This window comes from Phyllobates terribilis, unplaced genomic scaffold (assembly GCF_046119375.1).
Source record: "Phyllobates terribilis strain yellow unplaced genomic scaffold, ASM4611937v1 Scaffold_17__1_contigs__length_24005725, whole genome shotgun sequence".
Lineage (NCBI taxonomy): Eukaryota > Metazoa > Chordata > Amphibia > Anura > Dendrobatidae > Phyllobates > Phyllobates terribilis.
Window position 1 is genome coordinate 16257538 of NW_027362777.1, and position 25300 is coordinate 16282837.

General features: G+C 49.0%; 1 protein-coding gene across 1 annotated transcript in view; it reads right to left on the reverse strand.

The window, feature by feature from the left end:
- The window catches only part of LOC141176123 (uncharacterized), an 85098-nt gene that overhangs the window by 54903 nt on the left and 4895 nt on the right, over nt 1–25300 (reverse strand). Inside the window, exons 2-6 of the mRNA XM_073660117.1 lie at nt 4153–4301; nt 3847–4023; nt 3640–3763; nt 3459–3556; nt 2829–2919 (exon numbers count right to left, since the gene is read on the reverse strand). Of these exons, the coding sequence (XP_073516218.1) occupies nt 2829–2919; nt 3459–3556; nt 3640–3763; nt 3847–4023; nt 4153–4224 (562 nt within the window). The 5' untranslated portion in view covers nt 4225–4301. The remainder of the gene's footprint in view (nt 1–2828; nt 2920–3458; nt 3557–3639; nt 3764–3846; nt 4024–4152; nt 4302–25300) is intronic.

Genomic DNA, 25300 nt, shown 5'->3' on the forward strand with positions numbered 1-25300 from the left:
CAGCCTTGTCCTCCTCTGGTTCAGTCCTCTGTGCTCAGCTCCCGGCTTGTGTATTTGTTTCCTGTTGTGACCTCGGCCCGTTTACTGACTACTCTTGTGTCTTCTGATTTTGTATTTTCTCTGCTCTCCTGGTTCTGACCCGACTACCTGATTATTCTTCTTCCCATCTCACTCCACAGAACAGCAGGTAACACCGTGGCCCAAGCCTAGAGGTCTCTGTGTAAGTCCAGATCTATGTAGATTGATTAAATGGTGATGAACAAGACAATTCGTGGGATCTGGAAAATGAAGTAGATGGCACCAAGCCTGTTTGTGGTGGTCATCTTTTGAGCTGGCAGGTGACCATGCGACATTGTGTCTGCAAACTATTTCAGCAAGATCTATATTCAAATAGCTAAATGTCGCTCCTTCCCTTCTTAACCTGCCATGTGCCCAGACAGTAGTGTACAACCGTATATAGGATATTGTAGGATTCAAGGAAAATAATTTGTAAGGTCCATTTGTTTCCTATTATCCTTTAAGAAGAATTTCAAAGTTATCACCACATAAAGTGACACACATCAGATTTGAAAAATGGGGCCTGATTAGGATCACAAAACTGGCTGCAGGAAGGGGTTAAATCAGAGAAATTTGGGCAGTAACTACTGTAGTCAAAAACTGACTACAGACAATAACATCTACTGAAATGATCAAACTCAACAGTCTTCATCAGTAATAAATGAGTAACTAGTGGTGAAACCTCTCTGTGGTAATTGGAGTATGGGGCTCGGTGGCTCTTGGGAATCTAAACTATCGTAAGGGACAATATTTTCTGTCAGATGAGTTTCAAGAAGAAATATTAGACATTCAAAGAGAACTTTTTATAATAGTGCAGAGCTGAGGTGTCTTAAATTTAGATCTCGGGCATTTGGAAGAGGCAATGGAGATCTTTTTTTAAAGACTACCAGGGAGTTACAGACTCACATAAGTGAGGCAGGCCGATCCGACCACAATCAAACTATCATACAAAATAAAGCTATAAAAAAAGACATTTTTTTATTCTATGTTACATCCTCAACAACAATATATGTATGAAGGGAGAAATCCAACACTAAACTGAAGTTACACTCATTTATGGTGGACCATTGGAGCTACAATAACCTGACCAGAAGAGTAGAGAAAGTATTAGCGCCCCCATTTCAGGAGAGATTGTGCAGTAATCTGAATTCCTTAGGATTGAAAACATAATGGAATTTATGACGTGGAGTGAATCCATGAAACCAGGGCTGGAGCCAACACATCTCCTGCAGGCGTGAATAAATGTATATTACAGCCATCAGCCACGCACAGCTTAGAGATATATCATGGCACAGGTGTAATGTTTTCTGTATTGTTTATCACAATCCTGTTTGAAGTTAGTTGGTTTTAAAAGAAATTGAAAAGTCAGGATAAAGGGAAACTCTGTTGTACAGAAATTCACACTTGTCCCTCACTGCACATTTAATGTTGTCGATCATAAAAGTGAAGTTTGGCTAGAAAGATTGGACCTGGTCTTGTAGGGACCATATGAGCACATTCAGCAGCACAGAAAGTTTTTGCATCGCCATATTTTGAGAGCTATAATTTTTCCATAGTTCGGCCGACAGTCATGTGACGGCTTGTTTTTTGCGGGACAAGTTGACGTTTTTATTGGTACTAATTTTGGGCAAGTGACTTTTTTTTATTGCTTTCTACTCAGATTTTTGGGAGGTGGAATAAACAAAAACCAACAATTCAGGAATTGTTTTTTTGGCATTCTTTTTATGCCGTTCTGCGTGTGGAAAAATGTATAAGGCCGCTTTATTATTTGGGTCAGTACAATTACAGCCGTACTACATTTATATTGTTTTTTTAGGTTTTGGCGCTGTTACACAATAAAAACAATTTTTTTTTGCATCACTTTATTCTGAGAGCTGTAACTTTTTTATTTTTCGTGTGATGGAGCTGTATGGCGGCTTCTTTTTTGCGGGACAAGATGACGTTTTCAGCGGTACCATTTTTATTTACATTCATCTTTTTTATCGCGTTTTATTCCACTTTTTGTTTGGAAATATGATGATTAAGCACCGTTATTTGCTTAGTTTTTTTTTCTTTTACTGTGTTCACTAAAGGGGTTAACTAGTGGGACAGCTTTATTTTATAGGTCAGGTTGTTCCGGACACGGCAATACCATATATGTGTGCTTTTATTGTTTATTTTTTTTCCATATATTATTTTTAATATATCTTGTAAAAATATATATTTTTTAATATATTTTTACAACAGGCTGATCGCAGTTATAAGGTATAGCAGAGCAGGATCACTGCTATAACTTTTAAACTGTCAGCTCTGCAGACACAAGTTACTTTGATCATGCACTGCGCATGATCAAACTTAACTTGCTGGGGCTGGTGACCCGGATGTTATCATGACGACATCGGGTCACCATGGCAACGATCGGGACCCCGCTGCTGTCCCTCTGCGCACTCACTAAGTGCTGCCGGGAGAGGTGTGGGCACTGCGTGCCGGGTGTCAGATGTCAGAATCAGCTGACCTGGGCGGCGATTGCGCTAGTACAGCCTGTGTGCGGGTGCGATCGCCATGTCGTAATAATATGTACCTAGTCCTTACAGTCCAGGGAACAGGGATGTATTTTTACTTACAACGTCAGAAAGGGGTTAACAGTTTTGTGTAGGGGAGAATGTTGTGATCTAGAGGAGAATGGTGATCACACGATTGTGATATGGCCGGACTACACCACCGATAAAGCAGCCACAGCCGGTGACTGAGAAGAATCTGTAACTTCTCTGCATTTAGTGGTTACTACTCACCTGGGTAGTCATATGTAGGAATCTCCTCTTTACACCGCTCATCACCCCTCACATATGTCTCTGTAGTATTAATATGGGTCAGATCTTCACCCTGAAACAAATATTGTAAAAGTCACAGACAGATGGAGAAGTCCCATCTATGATCAGCTCTAATCCTGCCATCTCCACCATTCTCATTACACAAGTATAAAACATATAATACTGGTGGATAAAACAAGACTGAGCACCAGGGCTGTGGAGTCGGTAAGCCAAACCTCCGACTCCCGACTCCTCAATTTCCATGACACCGACTCCACGACTCCCTCATACATGGCTCATGTTTAAGTGATAAATTTACTGTAGCACAGATTCATCTCAGCTAAAAGTCCAGACCCTTAGATCAGGAATAGGACAGACATTTATAGGACATTTCATAACTTTCCCAAATTCTTATGAAAAAATATTCCCCAAAAACTGCATTGAACTACTGTACCCAATTTATTATATATTTTAGGAGTCGGTCCATTTGATACCACTCCAAATCCACCAAAATGGGCTCCAACTCCGACACCACAGCCTTGCTGAGCACAAGACCTTCACAGCCGTCTACACATCATAGGGGAGATCTCATGACACCTTCTCTCCATCTACCTGATGATCCTGAGGAACACTGGGATCTTCTTGTTTACAGTCCTGTGGAAGAAGAGGATGGGGACTTCTCTCTGGTGTTGTCCTCTTACTGGATAGATCTGGAGGGAACACATACAGGGACTGAATTCATTCTTTACATACAGATAATTATAGGCCGTGTGTATTTAGTCCAGTCTATTACCTGGTGATGTGAGGGGCTGGGGAACCTCCATCATGACGTCTTTGTACAGATCTTTGTGTTCCTCTAAATACTCCCACTCCTCCATGGAGAAATAGACAGCGACATCCTGACACCTTATAGGAACCTGATACACATAATGATACAGTCACCCCCCCGATCCCTTCATAGTGTTACTGTATAATGTCCCAGCATTCCCAGCAGTGTCACCTCTCCAGTCAGCAGCTCAATCATCTTGTAGGTGAGTTCTAGGATCTTCTGGTTATTGATGTCCTCATGTATCAGGGGGTGAGGTGGAGGCCCTGTGATTGGGCTCAGGGGTCTTCCCCATCCCTCAGACACAGGGTCCTGACAGCGCTCACTAGAGGTCTTCACTACTGTGTAATCCTGGTTATGGAGAGACACATTAATAAATCTCACTACAGACATTTCCAGGGTCCTCACCTCTCCAGTTCTGTCCATCTGTTATTCCTATAGATAAGAATGATGTAATGTGACGTCATCAGAATCTCTCACCTCTCCAGTAAGTCGAAAGAGGATCTCTAGGGTAAGGTGTAATATTTTCTCTGCCATCTTGTCCTTGTCCATATCCTGTTGTGATGGATAAATCAGGAAAACTCTCTTATATAGAAGATTTTACTGAGCGGATCGAATACTGTAGAGACCTGAATGAGAAGAAAATAAGTAGATGTAACATCATAAAAATCCTGTGTAATAATACAATTACTGGAGATAATTAGAGAAAAATATGAGGAGATGTATTATTTTACACTATTTAGTTTTTTCTTTACATCTGCTAATAAAACAAATATATTTTAGAACACAGCCAACAAGTAGTTTCTTCCTCGCAGTCTGCAGCTGAATATGTTTTCTCATAGACTCATCTTCCATGATGCTAGTTGTCATCTCATTTACGGACACTGGAATCGGCATTAGTAATACTGCAGGAGATATTCATTACCTGTGACATGAGAAATAACTACTTCATAATGAGGACGACATCTTCATCTTCTACTACGGCTCTAGAAACATATTTGGCCACAGTCCGTCACTGACTATATCATCACCGGTCGTCTATATGAATGTTTCCCGTCTTCCCCGGACTGTAATCTTCCATCACGTTAGATCTCATGTCTGATTCACACACAGAAGTTTGATGCTTTTATAAAACCTTTTTTGTTGGCACAAATATTGTGGGCAGAAATTATTTGATAGCAAAGTCTCCATGTACAGGGTTTTATGGAGTTTATTTCTGGCCTTAGGCTTTACTATATTACAAGAAAAACACCAGAAAAAAAGCAGAAATTAAAATGTTTCAAAAGAAAATTGGCACCAACAATTCTTATAAAAATAAAAAAACATGCAAAAAGCAGAAGACACATTTTGTTATTTTCTAACATGTTAAACATAGATGTTCATGGCAGGGATGGCACAGGTGCGGCTGCTACATAAACCCTGGCAGTTTAACCAATTGCTGCTGTCAAAAGCAAACATGGCATCTCAGAAGGTGTGACAGAGTTCGGCTGAATGCCCCTCCTCCCCCAAGTACTTGATAGTATGGGGCTGCCTAGTTACTATGATACTTAAGTACCTAATAATGGTGTCTGGACCTGCAATGTACGAAAGTCTATTAGGCCGGGCCAGAGGCAGCGTCCAATGAGTTACATTTTAAAGCCCCCATACACATTAGACTAAAGTTGCATGGAAGTAATGAATTGGGGGGGGGGGTGGCTGACTATAAAATGTATTTGGGGGCCTCCCGACAGATGATGTCAGGGCAGAGAAGGATCTGGCATCCTGAATTTTAGAGGCTAATCCATTTATTTTTTCTGTAGATAATCCTCCACTAGAGGAGTATGGAGGTGACTCTCTCATACAGACCACAAGAAAGCTGGAATATTTGTGTGTATGGGGGAGTCGGGAAAAATAGCCATCTGCCAAATGACCGTTCAGCCAACATGTATCTCGTGTATGGGGCTGTTAAGTACACTACTCAAAAATATAAAGGGAACACTTAAACAACACAATGTAACTCTAAGTCAATCACACTTCTGTGAAATCAACCTGTCCAGTTATGAAGTAACACTGTTGTGAATAAATTTCTCTTTCTGTTGTGTAAATGGAAGAAACGACAGATAGAAATTATAGTCAATTAGCAAGATACCCCCTATAAAAGAGTGGTTTTGCAGGTGGTGACCACAGAACATTTCTCTGTTCTCATCCTTTTTGGCTTTTTTGGTCACTTGCATTTTGTCATTGCTCTCACCCCTAGACGTACAGTAGCATGAGGCGGTGTCTACAACCCACAGAAGTTGCTCATGTAGTGCAGCTCATCCAGGATGGCACATCAATGAGAGCTGTGGCAAGAAGGGTAACTGTGTGTCAGCACAGTGTCCAAAGCATGGAGCATATACTCTACCAGGAGACAGGTCAGTACACCAGGAGATGTGGAGGGGGCCGTAGGAGGGCAACAACCCAGCAGCAGGACTGCTACCTCTTCCTTTGTGCAAGGAGGAACAGGAAGAGCAGTGCAAGAGCCCTGCAAAATAACCTCTAACACACCACTAACATCCATTTCTCAGCTCAAACTGTCAGAAACAGACTCCATGAGGGTGGTATGAAGGCTCGACGTCCACAAGTGGGTGTTGCGCTTACAGCCCAACACAGTGCAGGGTCATTGGCATTTGCCAGAGAACACCAAGATTGGCAGATTCCACATTGGAGTCCTGTGTTCTTCACGGATGAGAGCAGGTTCACACTGAGCACATGTGACAGACGGACAGAGTCTGGAGACGCCGTGGAGAACGTTCTGCTGCCTGCAACATCCTCCAGCATGACCAGTTTAGCAGTGGGTCAGTAATGGTGTGGGGAGGCATTTATTTGGAGGGCCGCACAGCCCCCCATGTGCTAGCCAGAGGTACCCAGACTGCTATTAGGTACTGGGATGAGATCCTCAGATCCATTGTGAAACCGTATGCTGGTGCAATGGGCCCTGTGTTCCTTCTGATACATGACAATGCTAGGCCTCATGTGGCTGAAGTGTGTCAGCAGTTCCTGCATGATGAAGGCATTAATGCTTTGGAACGGCCTGTCCATTCCCCAGACCTGAATCCAATCGAGCACATCTGGGACATCATGTCTTGTTCCATCCACCAATGCCACGTTGCATCACAGACTTTAATTTGGCGGAGTCATATTTCCCGACTCTGAAGGCCGTATGCTGCCACTGTACTTGGCAAGCCCAGTCCAGATGGTATGGAGATAAATGAAGCAGACCAAAGTACAAAAATAAACTTTACTTTACTTAACAAGAACTTGATGACAAGTATATATATATCAGATAGCAGGTACAACACTTTATGAATGTTTCTCCTGCATTATGCTGAGTCAAGAACTTTATGGTTACATGTGGCGGTACATGTAGCTTTTAACAAAAGTTATAACAGTCCAGCAAGCCATTATGGGAAGGTCCATCATCCCTGTGGGGACCATACAGGTTGAGATGTGTCGTTACAGCCCCTCAGGGCAACTCAGTGCTCAAAGTTGATTTGTGAGGACCTCACTGGCTGAGGTGCATCGGTACGACTCCTCACTAGTACTTTCAAAGTCCATTCAATGAGGGCCACACACTCATTGCTGTGGCACTGCATCTTCAGCTCTCCTTAGGAGAATGGATGTCCCAGTTATGCAACACTGTAGCTTCCTCTCTAGTATAGACAACTGTTTGTTTAAATCCTGTTTGTCTAAGATAAGGAATCCTTCCTTAACTTAATTTCCTTTACTCACAGTGGCATGTAAAAGTTTAAACACCCATGGTCAAAATTACAAAACAGAAAATGGGCCGATGCAAAAGTTTGGACACCCTGCATGGTTAGTACCTAGTAGCACCACCTTTTGCAAGTATCACAGCTTGTAAACGCTTTTTGTAGCCAAACAAGAGTTTTTAAATTATTGTTTGAGGGATTTTCATCCATTCTTCCTTGGAAAATTCTTCCAGTTCTGTGAGATTCCTGGGTCGTCTTGCATGCACTGCTATTTTGAGGTCTAGCCACAGATTTTCAATGATGTTCAGATCAGAGGACTGTGAGGGCCATTGTAAAACCTTCATCTTGTGCCTTTAAGGTTGTCTATTGTGGATTTTGAAGTGTGCTTAGGATCCATTATCCATTTGAAGAAGCCATCCTCTTTTCAACTTTTACAGATTTGCGTCAAGAATTTGTTGAAACTTCATTGAATCCATTCTTCCCTCTACCCGTGAAATGATCCCGTGCCATTGGCTGCAAAACAACCCTAAAGCATGATTGATCCACCTCCATGCTTAATGGTTTGCAAGATGTTCTTTTCTTGAAATTCTGTGCCCCTTTTTCTCCACACATACCTTTGATCATTGTGGCCAAAGAGTTTTATTTTAACCTCATCAGTCCACAGAACATGTTTCCAAAATGCATCAGGCTTGTTTAGATGTTCTTTTGCATACTTCTGACACAAAATTTTATGGTGAGGACGCAGGAGAGGTTTTCTTCTGATGACTCTTTCATGAAGGCCATATTTGTGCAGGTGTCTCCGAACAGTAGAAAAATGTGCAACAACTAAAGAGTCTTCTAAATCTTTCTGAAGGTCTGTTGCAGTCAAGGGGGGTTTCTGATTTGCCTCTCCAGCAATCCTACGAGCAGCTCTCACTGAAATTTAGCTTGGTCTTCCTTGCTGCTGACTGCCATTTCTTAATTACATTTCGAACTGAGGAAAGAGTGTAAAGGGAAGTGTCCTAAAATATGCATGCATATACAGTACAGACCAAAAGTTTGGACACACCTTCTCATTTAAAGATTTTTCTGTATTTTCTTGACTATGGAAATTGTACATTCACACTGAAGGCATCAAAACTATGAATTAACACATGTGGAATTATATACTTAACAAAAAAGTGTGAAACAACTGAAAATATGTCTTATATTCTAGGTTCTTCAAAGTAGCCACCTTTTGCTTTGATGACTGCTTTGTACACTCTTGGCATTCTCTTGATGAGCTTCCAGAGGTAGTCACCAGAAATGGTCTTCCAACAATCTTGAAGGAGTTCCCAGAGATGCTTAGCACTTGTTGGTCTTTTGCCTTCACTCTGTGGTCCAGCTCACCCCAAACCATCTCGATTGGGTTCAGGTCTGGTGACTGTGGAGGCCAGGTCATCTGGCGTAGCACCCCATCACTCTCCCTCTTGGTCAAATAGCCCTTACACAGCCTGGAGGTGTGTTTGGGGTCATTGTCCTGTTGAAAAATAAATGATGGTCCAACTAAACGCAAACCGGATGGAATAGCATGCCGCTGCAAGATGCTGTGGTAGCCATGCTGGTTCAGTATGCCTTCAATTTTGAATAAATCCCCAACAGTGTCACCAGCAAAGCACCCCACACCATCACACCTCCTCCTCCATGCTTCATGGTGGGAACCAGGCATGTAGAGTCCATCCGTTCACCTTTTCTGCGTCGCACAAAGACACGGTGGTTGGAACCAAAGATCTCAAATTTGGACTCATCAGACCAAAGCACAGATTTCCACTTGTCTAATGTCCATTTCTTGTGTTCTTTAGCCCAAACAAGTCTCTTCTGCTTGTTGCCTGTCCTTAGCCGTGGTTTCCTAACAGCTATTTTACCATGAAGGCCTGCTGCACAAAGTCTCCTTTTAATAGTTTTTGAAGAGATGAGTCTGCTGCTAGAACTCTGTGTGGCATTGACCTGGTCTCTAATCTGAGCTGCTGTTAACCTGCGATTTCTGAGGCTGGTGACTTGGATAAACTTATCCTCAGAAGCAGAGGTGACTCTTGGTCTTGCTTTCCTCATGTGAGCCAGTTTCTTTGTAGCGATTGATGTTTTTTGCAACTGCACTTGGGGACACTTTCAAAGTTTTCCCAATTTTTCGGACTGACTGACCTTCATTTCTTAAAGTAGTGATGGCCACACGTTTTTCTTTACTTAGCTGCTTTTTTCTTGCCATAATACAAATTCTAACAGTCTATTCAGGAGGACTATCAGCTGTGTATCCACCAGAGTTCTGCACAACACAACTGATGGTCCCAACCCCATTTATAAGGCAAGAAATCCCACTTATTAAACCTGACAGGGCACACCTGTGAAGTGAAAACCATTTCCGGTGACTACCTCTTGAAGCTCATCAAGAGAATGCCAAGAGTGTGCAAAGCAGTCATCAAAGCAAAAGGTGGCTACTTTGAAGAACCTAGAATATAAGACATATTTTCAGTTGTTTCACACTTTTTTGTTAAGTTCACATGTGTTAATTCATAGTTTTGATGCCTTCAGTGTGAATGTACAGTTTTCATAGTCATCATAGTCATGAAAATACAGAAAAATCTTTAAATGAGAAGGTGTGTCCAAACTTTTGGTCTGTACTGTATATATATATATATATATATATATATATATATATATATATATATATGTTTTTTCATACTACCATGTATGCGAATGCATATATATATATACACAGGTGCATCTCACTAAATTAGAATATCATCAAAAAGTCAATTTATTTCAGTTCTTCAATAAAAAAAAGGAAACTCATATTATATAGAGTCATTACAAACAGGGTGATCTATTTCAATTGTTTATTTCTGTTAATGTGGATGATTATGGCTTAAAGGCAATGAAAGCACAAAAAAGTCATTATCTCAGAAAATTAGAATAATTAACAAAAACACCTGCAAAGGCTTCCTAAGCATTTAAAAAGGTCCCTTAGTCTGTTTCAGTAGGCTCCACAATCATGGGGAAAACTGCTGACTTGACAGATGTCCAGAAGGCAGTCATTGACACACCCCACAAGAAGGGTAAGCCATAAAAGGCCATGGCTAAAGAAGCTGGCTGTTCACAGAGTGCTGTATTCAAGCATATTAATGGAAAGTTGAGTTTAAGGAAAAAGTGTGGTAGAAAAGGGTGCACAAGCAACCGGGATAACCGCAGCCTTGAAAGGATTGTTAAGAAAAGGCCATTGAAAAATGTGGGGGAGATTCACAAGAAGTGGACTGCTGCTAGAGTCATTGTTACAAGAGCCACCACACACAGACGTATCCAGGACATGGGCTACAAGTGTTGCATTCCTTGTGTCAAGCCACTCATGACCAATAGACAACGCCAGAAGCGTCTTACCTGGGCCAAGGAGAAAAAGACCTGGACTTTTGCTCAGTGGTCCAAGGTGTTGTGTTCAGATGAAAGTAAATTTTGCATTTCATTTGGAAATCAAGGTCCCAGAGTCTGGAGGAAGAGTGGAGAGGCCACAATCCAAGCTGCTGGAGGTCTAGGGTGAAGTTTCCACCATCAGTGATGGTTTGGGGAGCCATGTCATCTGCTGGTGTAGGTCCACTGTGTTTTATCAAGACCAAAGTCAGCGCAGCCGTCTACCAGGACATTTTAGAGCACTTCATGCTTCCCTCTGACGACAAGCTTTTTTGAGATGGAAATTTCATTCTCCAGCAGGACTTGGCCCCTGTCCACACTGCCAAAAGTACCAATACCTGGTTCACAAACAACAGTAAGACTGTGCTTGATTGGCAGCAAACTTGCCTGACCTTAACCCCATAGAGAATCTATTATAGAGAATCTATAGGGTATTGTCAAGAGGAAGACGAGAGACCCCAGACGCAACAATACAGACGAGCTGAAGGCTGCTATCAAAGCCACCTGGGCTTCCATAACACGTCAGCAGTGCCACAGGCTGATCGCCTCCATGCCACATTGCCGCATTGATGCAGTAATTGATGCAAAAGGAGCCCGACCAAGTACTGAGTGCATTTACTGAACAGACATTTCAGTAGGATAACATTTCGGATTATAAAAAACATTTTTCAAGCTGTTGTTATAAAGTATTCTAATTTACTGAGATAATGACTTTTGTGTTTTCATTGACTGTAAGCCATAATCATCAACATTAACAGAAATAAATACTTGAAATAGATCCCTCTGTTTGTAATGACTCTATATACGAGTTTCACTTTTTGTATTGAAGAACTGAAATAAATTAACTTTTTGATGATATTCTAATTTAGTGAGAAGTACCTGTATATGCATGTGGATATATTGCCTTATGTGCCTATGTCCCCATGTGTCCCTACACATATATATGTCCACATGCACATAAATATAATTGTGCCTCCACACATATATAGTTGGCCCCCTTATAATAATCCCCCTACTTTTCAGATATGCCCAGGACAAGAAAAGTCTGGGCATGTCAAAAGAAGATGGACAGATGTCCATCTATTGCCTTTGACTATATGCTGACATGGTTAATTACCATGTTAGTAGAGAGTCACACTGCTAGGACAAAAGGATCAAAGAGATCTTTGTCCTGGCAATAGCCGGTGCCTGCAGGGGTCCAGACGCCAGCACTGATATAATCATATCAGTGTGGGCGCCCAGAACTTCAAAGAACCCTGCCACTGGGTGCGCACAGGTGCATACAGGGATGCCTGTGCATGCAGTGTCATTATAACGCCATGTTGGCACTCGCGTCCTGCATGTGTAGCACCCTGAGGACTCGGCTGCTACAGGGGTATTACACCTCAAGCCAGAGGTGTGGTATTCCACTCCCGGGTAAGGATGGAGTGTGGAACTGAGCTAGTAGGCTGCATGCACTACATACATCCCATTTCCGGGGGACAGAACGACGGTACTCCCACCAGTATATGTGCAGGTACGACAGCGTCTGTCCCTGGCTGGAGTGGGAGGGGGGTGGAACATCCCAGTAGTGTAGGGGCAGATAGGGGGAGTAGTCTGGGTAAAGATAGGAGCTCATTGGGTGCTGGTCACCTGAGCTCACACATAGAGGGAATATATAAGGTGGGCACCATCTAGTTGCAGGGAGAAGAAGAGTCTGGGAGAAGAAGAGTCTAGGAGAGCCTGAGCAGAGCAGAGGAGCTCGGCCAGGAGGGCTGACAGGGAGCCGTGGCTCCGGCTGGGCCCAGCTCCAGAACAGAGCCTGCAGAGAGAGAGAGAGGAGTAGGAAGGACCCAGAGAGGAAACAGGAAGAGAACCCCAAGATCCCAGAATAAGGACAGAAGGGTGAAGGGTTGGCGGACAAGGGTACCGGATCCCAAGCTGGCAGAGGCCAAAACAAACCTTAGCCAGGAACCGGAGGTCGTGGTCAGGATCTGCCACGACCCTCACCAAATCCACTAGAAAGGCACACCAAGTATAGGGTCAGGGAGCCCAGAGGAGGGTTGACCACCAAGAGACCCGAGGGAGCCGGCCAAAAGTGGATCCCTGGTGGGAACGGCCAGAGGAAGGGAGAGTCAGAAAGGAGCTCAGAACCACGCTCCGGAATTGCCTGGGGGTTGGCCGAGTCCAGGACCTGGTGGACGCAGCACGGCTCGGGTGGTCACTCAAGGCCAGAGTGACTAAAAGAACACCAGTAAGTAAAAACCCTGAACTGCATCTCCCGACTCTGAGTCTTCTTACTGCACCGTCACAACCCCCACCATCTACACCTGCTGCCCTGAGGCCATACCCCTCCCGTTGGGGGTTATACCATCCCTGCTGCACATATACCACCGGCCTCAGCGGACTGCTCTGCAGCGGCGGCTTCAAAGCCGCACTCAACGGGTGGCGTAGTCGACAATCAAGTTAACATCTACTGCCATAGACTGCCACTTAGTTTGACACCCTGGGCACGGACCGGGTCACCGCCACAAGGACTACTACCCCCATCGAGATCCGGCTCCGGGTATCCCCTACAGCACTGGCCCAGGGGGCGCGTCAACTTTTGGCGTAGTCGGCAGGATATCGTGCCCGCAACCACCGGGTACTGCGTGCCTGAAAAAGACTGTTCAAACTTACCTGTGGTGAAGATTCCCGCCATCCGGCGCCATCTTCCGCTTCCTTCCTGCCATCGGTGGAGTTTTCCCGCCATCCGGCGCCATCTGCAGCTTTTTCCCGCCATCCACGGAGTTTCCCGCCACTGGGAGACGATTCCCGCCATTTCAGAAGATTTCCCGCCCTGGCAGAGCGGACGCCATTATGGGCGTGCCAGAGGGTGGCAAGAGGCCACCTCCCATCGTGGGCCAGGTCTAGGAATGGCGCCAAAAGCGGAAACCGCCCCCACCAGCAGAGACTGTGATGTTAGAGATGTCCATCAGTGTGGGGGGACTGCCCCTGGAACTGACAATCACCAAGTTGCCCCGGGACCACCCTCAATGTGGGCGGATACAGAACAAAACAGAGAAGATGGGAGCCGCCTGGAGGAGTCTGGAGAGGAGTCCGGAGAAGTCGCACCCGGAGATGGAGGGAGAGTCAGGCAGCACCGACCCTGTGGTCAGGAGCCTGCTGCAAGCGACAACCCCACTAGGCCTGGTGGAGATCCTGGCACAGCTCCCCCGAGACCGGGAGTGTGCGCAGACCGAGCTGGAGCGCCTCGCACGGAGGATGGCCCAGGTGCAGCGAGAAACGCTGACGGAGTGGAGCAGAGAGATGGCCCTGCAGGCTGGAACCCGCCAGCGGAGCACGCCACCCGAGATGAGGAGTCAGACCGCCTCTGAGGATGGTGCAGGAGGAATCAAGGCCGGAGACGACGCCGAGGAAGGAGCTAAAGAAACGGAGGCAGGTAAAGGGGACGTCACTACCCCGAGCCGAGAAGCCGTGAGCCTGCCCCAGCTCCCCGTCGCAGAGCCCGAAATTTCCCCTGCCGTGCCCGTCGTTGCACCGTCACCGCTCCCGACTAGGCCTCAAACAGAAGCCGCGGCCACGCCCCCTGTGACGTCACGCGCCTCAACCCTGAGCGCGGCCAAGCAGGAGACGCCACCGGCCTGGTCGCAAGGCCGAGTGCCCCCGGGCGCCACAGTGCCAACAGCGCCCTCCACCCCCACTGAGCCACCGGCCTGGTCGCTGGGCCAAGTAACCCCGGGCGCCGCCGTCTTCACGGTGCCCTTTACATTCAGGGTGCCCCAAGCCTGGTCGCAAGGCCTGGTGAACCCGGGCGCCGCCACCACCACCGCGCTCTCAACGTCCACAGCGCCACACCTGGGTGAAGACCTATTTGCCCAGCACACTTGCCCGGATGGGCAGCCCTTTGTGTGGCCACCGGAGTACCACCAGCCCCGACTCCGGAAAGAAAGACCCCTGGATGAGCCCCTGATCCCGGCTCCGGCGCCCGTCAAGATGACCCCGCTCTCGTTAGAGGAGGCGCAGTTCGAGTGGGACCCCGCAGGAGGAGACCTCATCGGGTTCACTCAGGAGACCCAGGCGGCCGCAGCTGAGCGTGCGGAGTGCTGCCGCCAGCAGTTGGACGTCTTTGACCAAGAACGAAGAGAGAGGCGGGTCCGTGAGCAGCGGCTGCAAATAAAAAGTGCAGAACAAAAGAGCCGGACCCGAAGGAACCCCCGTGCAGCCCACGGTCCCCGTGCCACCGGGACTGTAATTAAATTCCAGTTGCAGCACAGTTGGGGCTTCATCAGAGATCATCACACCCCCGGCGACGTCTTCGTGACCAGAAGAGATGTCGAGTCCCACCTACCGGAGGGACACAGAGGTCGTGACCTATACCTGGGTGACGAGGTCACATTCACCCGGCACCAATGTGCCAAAGGACCCTATGCCCTTCATGTACACCGTTTGACAGAGGAAGAGCTGAGGTGTCAGGAGGAGCAAGAGGACCCGGACGGGTCTGAGGAGTACAGGGAGGAAGCATCAGGAGGACGCCGTTACTAGAGTACGGTAAAAAGAACTGTGCATAGTTACCCGTCGGGGTACAGGAACTGTTACCATTATAGTCCCCGTTGGGACCAGCAAATTAAACTGTTACCCGTATGTTCCTTCTTCCCACTGACCGAGGACTGAGAGCGGTCATTCCTTCCTTAATCCCACTGGTCGAGGACTGAGAGCGGCCATACCTCCCCTTGTATATAGTTGCGCTTTCTAAGGCGCCCCCTACTGGTTTTATAGGAAAGCTGTGTTTTTCTTGAAGAGACTGTTGCACTTTACCCGGTCGCAAGTTGCACCGTGGCCGGAGGAACAAGAATGTTTACTATGAAAAGTTTTATATGAAAAGTTTTATGCTGATGATATATATAGTGTTTTGTATGTTTACGATGTTTTTGAAAAAAAATTTGTATGTTTGTGGATGTTTTTATTCCTTTACAGCCCGAGGACGTGCTGTGGTTTACCAGGGGGGAATGTAGCACCCTGAGGACTCGGCTGCTACAGGGGTATTACACCTCAAGCCAGAGGTGTGGTATTCCACTCCCGGGTAAGGATGGAGTGTGGAACTGAGCTAGTAGGCTGCATGCACTACATACATCCCATTTCCGGGGGACAGAACGACGGTACTCCCACCAGTATATGTGCAGGTACGACAGCGTCTGTCCCTGGCTGGAGTGGGAGGGGGGTGGAACATCCCAGTAGTGTAGGGGCAGATAGGGGGAGTAGTCTGGGTAAAGATAGGAGCTCATTGGGTGCTGGTCACCTGAGCTCACACATAGAGGGAATATATAAGGTGGGCACCATCTAGTTGCAGGGAGAAGAAGAGTCTGGGAGAAGAAGAGTCTAGGAGAGCCTGAGCAGAGCAGAGGAGCTCGGCCAGGAGGGCTGACAGGGAGCCGTGGCTCCGGCTGGGCCCAGCTCCAGAACAGAGCCTGCAGAGAGAGAGAGAGGAGTAGGAAGGACCCAGAGAGGAAACAGGAAGAGAACCCCAAGATCCCAGAATAAGGACAGAAGGGTGAAGGGTTGGCGGACAAGGGTACCGGATCCCAAGCTGGCAGAGGCCAAAACAAACCTTAGCCAGGAACCGGAGGTCGTGGTCAGGATCTGCCACGACCCTCACCAAATCCACTAGAAAGGCACACCAAGTATAGGGTCAGGGAGCCCAGAGGAGGGTTGACCACCAAGAGACCCGAGGGAGCCGGCCAAAAGTGGATCCCTGGTGGGAACGGCCAGAGGAAGGGAGAGTCAGAAAGGAGCTCAGAACCACGCTCCGGAATTGCCTGGGGGTTGGCCGAGTCCAGGACCTGGTCGACGCAGCACGGCTCGGGTGGTCACTCAAGGCCAGAGTGACTAAAAGAACACCAGTAAGTAAAAACCCTGAACTGCATCTCCCGACTCTGAGTCTTCTTACTGCACCGTCACAACCCCCACCATCTACACCTGCTGCCCTGAGGCCATACCCCTCCCGTTGGGGGTTATACCATCCCTGCTGCACATATACCACCGGCCTCAGCGGACTGCTCTGCAGCGGCGGCTTCAAAGCCGCACTCAACGGGTGGCGTAGTCGACAATCAAGTTAACATCTACTGCCATAGACTGCCACTTAGTTTGACACCCTGGGCACGGACCGGGTCACCGCCACAAGGACTACTACCCCCATCGAGATCCGGCTCCGGGTATCCCCTACAGCACTGGCCCAGGGGGCGCGTCACATGCACGCCAGGAGGAGGGCAGAGGTTATGGCAGAACTGCAGTGCTTGCACGCTCTACTCTTCTACTTCCCTGCCGGCCTCCACCTGACCTGCTTCTGTTCCTCTCTAGCTCCACGTGTCATCCTTTGCCCGCAGTCCCTTCATCTCCTCTGCTCTCCAGCCTCAGCCCTGCTCCCGTCCTGCACTGTACTCCGCAGCAGCCCCTTCATCCATGTTCCGCTCCTCCTCTCTGTGTCATCCTCTGCCTGCAGTCCCTTCATCTCCTCTGCTCTCCAGCCTCAGCCCTGCTCCCGTCCTGCACTGTACTCCGCAGCAGCCCCTTCATCCATGGCCTCCTCCTCCTCTCTGTGTCATCCTTTGCACGCAGTCCCTTCATCTCCTCTGCTCTCCAGCTTCAGCCCTGCTCCCGTCCTGCACTGTACTCCGCAGTAGCCCCTTCATCCATGTTCCGCTCCTCCTCTCTGTGTCATCCTTTGCCCACAGTCCCTTCATCTCCTCTGCTCTCCAGCCTCAGCCCTGCTCCTGTCCTGCACTGTACTCCGCAGCAGCCCCTTCATCCATGGCCCCCTCCTCCTCTCTGTGTCATCCTCTGCCCGCAGTCCCTTCATCTCCTCTGCTCTCCAGCCTCAGCCCTGCACCCATCGTGCACTGTACTAAGTAGCAGCCCCTTCATCCATGGCCCACTCCTCCTCTCTGTGTCATCCTCTGCCCGCAGTCCCTTCATTTCCTCTGCTCTCCAGCCTCAGCCCTGCTCCCATCCTGCATTGTACTCCGCAGCAGCCCCTTCATCCATGGCCCTCTCCTCCTCTCTGTGTCATCCTTTGCCCGCAGTCCCTTCATCTCCTCTGCTCTCCAGCCTCAGCCCTGCTCCCGTCCTGCATTGTACTCCGCAGCAGCCCCTTCATCCATGGCCCCCTCCCAGGGCCGGCTCCAGGTTTTTCTGGGCCCCGGGCGAAAGAGTCTCAGTGGGCCCTTTTAACACATACCACGATTCATGATGCAGAGATACGGCGGAGAAATATATATATATATATATATAGTACACAGGGCCCAGCCTGCCCCCTCATCCTTCACATATGCAGACACGCGCACACACGGTACGCAGACATATGCACGCACACACGGTACGCAGACATATGCACGCACACACGGTACGCAGACATATCCACGCACAAACGGTACGCAGACATATGCACGCACACACGGTACGCAGACATATGCACGCACACACGGTACGCAGACACATGCACGCACACACGGTACGCAGACACATGCACGCACACACACACGGTACACAGATATGTACACATACAGACATACACACATTTTTACAAAAATTCTTAAAGACATATATAAAACAGACAAATATATATACACAGTCATACACACTGACATTCACATACATGCACTCACACAGACCCATTGCAAATATTTTTAATATGGGGATTGGGGAAGCCTCACTCACCTGTCCCCGGTCCAGTGTCCTGTCCAGCAGCTCCTCAGGTATGGGGCAGTGCAGGGCCCCCGGCGTGTCACAGACTTCATGGCCCTGGAACATCAGAGGGGCCCACTTGCGGTCGGGTCCGGGCCCCTCCCGCCCATCTGTGCAGGACCTCCGCTCCGACGGTGTTTGATTGCTGGCACTCCCCCCGACATGGCCGCGCGCTGTCCGGCTGTGTCTGCTAGTAATGACGCGGCAGGGGCGACACACAAGCACAATTAAAGGTGCAGTGCCGTCGACCCTGCCGCGTCATTACTAGCAGACACAGCCGGACAGCGCGCGGCCGTGTCTGGGGGGAGTGCCGGCAATCAAGCAGCGCCTGCGTCCCTGAACAGGTGCCGAGGAAGCGGCCAGGGCCCCGACAGTGAGTGGGCGGTGGGCCCCTCTGATTTTCCAGGGCCCCGGCACTTGCCCGGGTACGCCGGGTGCTGACGCCGGCCCTGCCCCCTCCTCCTCTCTGTGTCATCCTTTGCCCGCAGTCCCTTCATCTCCTCTGCTCTCCAGCCTCAGCCCTGCTCCCGTCCTGCATTATACTCCGCAGCAGCCCCTTCATCCATGGCCTCCTCCTCCTCTCTGTGTCATCCTTTGCCTGCAGTCCCTTCATCTCCTCTGCTCTCCAGCCTCAGCCCTGCTCCCGTCCTGCACTGTTCTCTGCAGCAGCCCCTTCATCCATGGCCCCCTCCTCCTCTCTCCATGTCCTCCCTATGTGCCGCAGTGGGCAGCCTGTCACACTCTGCTGCTCACCTTCTGACCTGATCTTCTGCCTCTCTTCACCCCACACGACCCCAGCGTTCCTTCTGGCTGCAGCACCCCCTCTCCTACCATCAAGCAACTGTGGTCACCCTCAAGCAGGATCTTCAGCCTCACAGTACCTGGACTCTGCTAAATATCGCTGCTATTAACCCCTTGTTCTCCGTAGGGATAGTTAGTGATGGGCGGTGGACTCTTATTAATGTATGTATGTTTTTAGGTAAGTGGGTGGGAAGTATAATTAGGTTATTGTGGGGCTAATTATATATTATTATTTGTACTGTGATAGTGCGGTAATTAGTAGTATAATAACTGAAGACTTGTGTGTAATAAATATCTTTCATTGATACACGGTTTCATCTCAGTTAGTCGCCGTTCAGTATAGTTTATAGCAAGGGAATCAGAGTACGTAACATGTGAGGTATTAGCCGGATATTGGTTATTGACAGTCAAGGCTGGCATTAATAATTAATATACGGAATACCGCCCTGTAACAAAGGGTAAATTGAAAACGCTTTGCTATCTTCTTATAGCCTTCTCCTGCTTTGTGGCCTCCACCATTTTCATTTTCAGAGTGCTGGGCAGCTGTTTAGAAGAACCCAAGGCTGCGTTTTAATGGCACAAGGTTAGAGGAGGTTTTTATAAATCTGGGAAATTTCCATCACCTGGCCTTTCCTTATGATGATAGTGAACAAGCCATAACCCTAAGGTATGTGCGCACATTGAGTATTTGCTGCAGAAATTTCGGCAACGTTTCTGCATCTCTTGGCAGCAAAAACACAGCGGCTAATTAAGGTCAGAAACCTTGGTCAAACCGAGTCTCCACAATACAGCCGTGATGTAGTGACGTCTTTGTGCCTGCTGTGCACGGAGTCTCAGACTCACAGACAAATGCTGAATGGTGGATCAGGGAGCTTTCAACTCCTGATTCACTATTCTATTCAATGGTATCACCGTCATGGGAATGTGGATGTCGCTGAAATTGTGATGATGGGGAAGGAGAGGGAGCCCGATGGCTTGTTGTGGATGTATATAAACAGATGTAAGCAATGATGCTGCTGAATAATTGATACAGTCACTACCTAACCCTATCCTGTATCTAAACAAAGCTGATACTGCCTAACCGCGCAGGTTGGCACACTAAGGAATGACAATTGCGCCTCTGCTCACTGATGGCTGTCCGTCAGACTCCCTGGTTAACTCTGATATATATATCAAAAAATACACTGATACATTAAATAGGATCAGATATGTCTCAAGGTATATATAAAGGAAAGGGTATGGTACTCAGAGAATGTTTCAATAATCCGCCTCAATGCGTTTATCCAACAGGTTCATCAGGAGTCTTGATACAGGGATGATAATTCATGATGTTCAGCATAGTGTGTCTAATAGTCAGGTGTCCATGTATAAATATCCCACTTCATCCAAAACCCCTCCCAGACTAGGAGACCCATTCCTATTCCTAGAGGTGAATTGTCATAGGATATATAGAATGGAGTCTGTCTATAATAATGTACTGCACCTGCGCTACTTCTCATGCGCTCGAGGTCCGATAATGTCCATCCCCTAGTGTGCATGTCTGGAAGTGACGCGCTTTACACTGAAACGGCAGATAAACTGATTGCCGCCGCGCCACTCGTACCCGTGACTGCGCATGCCCGTAGTTATGCACTCCATGCCAGAGCGCATCTAGGGTCATTGTCAGCGATTGTGCACTCCTGGATGTGTGTATTCTATGCCAGAGAGCATTACAGTCTCCTATGTACGACTGTGCATGCGTTCCACTCCGGAGCACATAATGAATTTGGGTTGCGTTCCAGCAATATAGAAAAGTCCTCTATCTGAGATCAGCGTCAAGGGAGACTAAAAACAAGTATTTCACATCCTCCCATCATGCAATAGGCATGTAGATCTACTTTATCACTTCATAAAATATGGGATGGTGGCCCAAAAAATATTCCTAAATGGCCAAATTTCACCCCTATTGCATAATTAGAGATACACGAGGAACACCACACTTGTTAGTTACTAAATAGTATAAGTGGGATGTAGCGTCGGCGTCCCTGCCTCCTGCTAGGCAGGGATGCTGTTCCCCTGACCTCTCCGCTCCGTGCCCTGCGTCTTCCTCCCGCTCTGCTGGCAGCGCGCGCTCCTCCCCGGTCACTGTGCTTAGGGCGCGCACGCCCCCCCTCTCTTAAAGGGGCCGCGCGCGCCGCTCTAAGGAGTCCCCGGCCAATGGCCGGAGGACCTCTCCATATATAAGGCACCTCCTCCAAGATGGAGGTGCCCGAGCAATGTTGTTGCAAAGCCTTCACTCTGCTTCAGCCCTCAGGTCCCGTTACCAGTTACCTGCCAGTCACCTGCCAGATTCCTGCTTGTTACCTGCCAGTCACCTGCCAGATACCTGCTTGATACCTGCCTGATATCCACTTACCTGCTTGCAAGCCTGCGTTCCGACGGTCTGCGTTCCGACACCTGTCAGTCTGTCTATGGACCAGCCTGTCCGCTCACCTGGGAGCGCTCACCTGCTACCTGCCTGCTAGCCTACCTGGAGGCTCCGCCGTCACTTGCCGTGACCACCTGCCTGTCCAGAGACTCTTGCCCGCTCACCTGGGAGCGCTCACCTGCTACCTGCCTGCTAGCCTACCTGGAGGTTCTGCCGTCACTTGCCGTGACCACCTGCCTGTCCAGAGACTCTTGCCCGCTCACCTGGGAGCGTCCACCTGCTACCTGTCTGCTAGTCTACCTGGAGGCTCTGCCGTCACTTGCCGTGACCACCTGCCTGTCCAGAGACTCTTGCCCGCTCACCTGGGAGCATCCACCTGCTACCTGTCTGCTAGTCTACCTGGAGGTTCTGCCGTCACTTGCCGTGACCACCTGCCTGTCCAGAGACTCTCGCCCGCTCACCTGGGAACGCTCACCAGCCACCTGCCTGCTGTCCTTCTACCCAGAGACTGTCCCTGTCACTTGCCGTGACTACCTGCCCTTCTACCCAGAGACTGTCCCTGTCACTTGCCGTGACTACCTGCCCGCCTTCCCTGGGTGTCACCCGCTTCCTTACAAGGACTGCCCCTTTGTATAGTTGCTCTGTGGTTCCACCTCCCAGACCCGTTACAGTTTGCTCGGGCCATGGAACCCGGTGGCACCCAAGCTCCCTCGCTCTCGGACCTATTTCATGAACTGTCCCGGCAGAGGTCCCAACAGGAGTCCATCCTGAGTCACCTGCGGAATGTCAACTCTCGCCTGGACACTCTGACTGCTCCACCAGCAACCACCGATAGTGTCATGACTCGCAACCCGGCAGCGCCGCTGCCCACCAATACCATGGTATCCTGCCCCGGACCCCGGCTTTCTGCACCTCCTCGCTTTGGAGGCGATCCCGCTCAAGCTCGGGGCTTCATAAACCAGTGCACCCTGCACTTTGAACTCCTGTCCCACCAGTTTATCTCCGACCGGGCCAAAGTAGCCTTCTTTATGTCCCATCTCATGGGGGAGGCACTGGCTTGGCTAAATCCTCTATGGGAGAGAGGAGACCCCCTGGTGTCCGACCTGCCAGCCTTTCTCACGGCTTTCCGGAAAGTCTTCGACGAACCCGGGCGGAAGACCTCATCCGCATCATCTCTGCTACGCCTCCATCAAGGAAATCTCACCATGGGTCAATATGCCATACGGTTCCGTACCCTTGCTTCGGAGCTGGCCTGGGATAATGACGTCCTGGTGTCTGTCTTCTGGGAGGGTCTGTCCGGCCGTATTAAAGATGAACTCGCCGGTCGGGACATTCCTACCACTCTCGACGACTTAATAACACTTGCCACCCGGATTGACATCCGGTTCCAGGAGCGCGCCAAAGAGGTCACCCGTGAGAGGAGGTTTCCACGTCTAGCCCCTACCTTCCAGAAACCCGTCACTCCCTCCGTTACTCCCCAGGCACACTCACCTGAGCCTATGCAGGTCGACCAGACCAAGATGGTCAAAACCCGTCAAGACTTACGCTGTGCCGAGGGGAGCTGCTTCTACTGTGGCAGTAAGGAGCACCGGATCCGTTCCTGCCCAGAGAGGTCGGGAAACGCCTGTGTCTAGGATCGCTCAGAGAGGTCGCCCTAGACAAAAGTAAACCCTCTCCATCCCTGATGCTGTCAGTCTCTATCATCTGCGGAGAGAACCGCTATTTTGAACTTGACTCAGGAGCTGCTGGAAATCTCATCTCTCAATCCCTGGTAGAAAAATACCGCATTCCCACCAAACCTCTGGCCGTACCTTTATCTGTCGCCGCCGTGGATGGGGGCCTCTTACCACATCCCATCCAACTCATCACCGAATCTCTAACTCTACAGGTGGGAATGCTGCATTCTGAGAGCATCTCCTTTCATGTTCTGCCTGGACTCTCTCACGCACTCTTGCTAGGCCTACCTTGGCTCCAGAAACATGCACCCGTGCTTGACTGGCAGACCGGAGAAGTCCTTCGCTGGGGACAGGACTGCCATAAGACTTGTCTAGTTCCCGTTCATCCTGCTCGTCCTTCTCCTACCCCAGTCAATCTACCCGGTCTACCGGTTCCCTATTGGTCTTATGCGGATGTCTTCAATAAAAAAGAAGCAGAGACATTACCCCCTCATAGACCATACGACTGCCCGTCGACCTGATACCCGGCTCTACTCCTCCCCGTGGGCGTATCTACCCTTTGTCCGCTGCAGAGACCCGGTCCATGTCAGAATATATTGAGGAGAATCTGGCCCGGGGATTTATCCGGAAATCTACCTCCCCGGCGGGAGCAGGCTTCTTCTTCGTCAAAAAGAAGGACGGCTTACTCCGTCCATGTATAGATTATAGAGGCCTTAACCAGATTACAGTGAAGAATAAATACCCCCTCCCGCTCATTCCTGAATTATTTGACCGTCTGAGGGGGGCTAGAATCTTCACCAAACTGGATCTCCGTGGGGCGTATAACCTGGTCCGTATCCATCAGGGGGATGAGTGGAAGACGGCATTCAAAACCCGGGACGGCCAATATGAGTACCTTGTAATGCCCTTCGGTCTCTGTAACGCTCCTACCGTCTTTCAAGAGTTGGTCAATGACATCTTCCGTGACCTTCTCTACTCCTGCGTGGTGGTGTACCTGGACGACATCTTGGTCTTCTCTCCGGACCTTCCTACTCACCCGAGGGATGTTCGTCAGGTCCTGCTCAGGCTCAGGCAGAACCACCTCTACGCTAAATATGAGAAGTGCATCTTTGTGCAGACCTCTCTTCCATTTCTGGGCTACATAATCTCTCAGACCGGCCTACAAATGGATCCTGAGAAACTGTCTGCCATCCAGAAGTGGCCCCGACCAGACGGGTTGAAGGCTATTCAGCGGTTCCTGGGCTTCGCCAACTATTACCGCCTCTTCATACCGCACTTCTCTTCCCGGACTGCCCCTATCTCTGTGCTCACCCGTAAGGGTACTAATCCCAGAGAATGGCTGCCCGAAGCAGAGGAAGCCTTTCTTTCCTTAAAACAGGCTTTCTCCTCCGCCCTGGTGCTGCATCGTCCGGACGGCAACAAACAATTCTTCCTAGAAGTTGACGCTTCCTCCTCCGGAGCCGGGGCGGTACTTACCCAAAAATCATCTTCCGGAAGAATGGTAACCTGCGGCTTTTCTCCAAACTCTTCTCCTCTTCTGAGCACAATTATTCTATAGGAGACCGAGAATTATTGGCCATTAAGCTGGCACTGGAGGAGTGGCGTTACCTGCTCGAGGGGGCTCTTCACCCGGTAATAATTTACACAGACCACAAGAACTTGGCCTATCTCCAGAACGCCCAGAGACTTAACCCGCGCCAAGCCCGGTGGTCCTTGTTTTTTGCCCGCTTTGATTTCGTTCTTCATTTTCGCCCGGCTGACAAAAACATCAAAGCTGACGCCTTGTCCCGATCCTTCCTGGTGTCTGATCTTGAGGAGGAGCCTAAACACATCATCGATCCCGCCAGAGTAATGCAGGTGGCCCCCGTGAGTCTAAATCT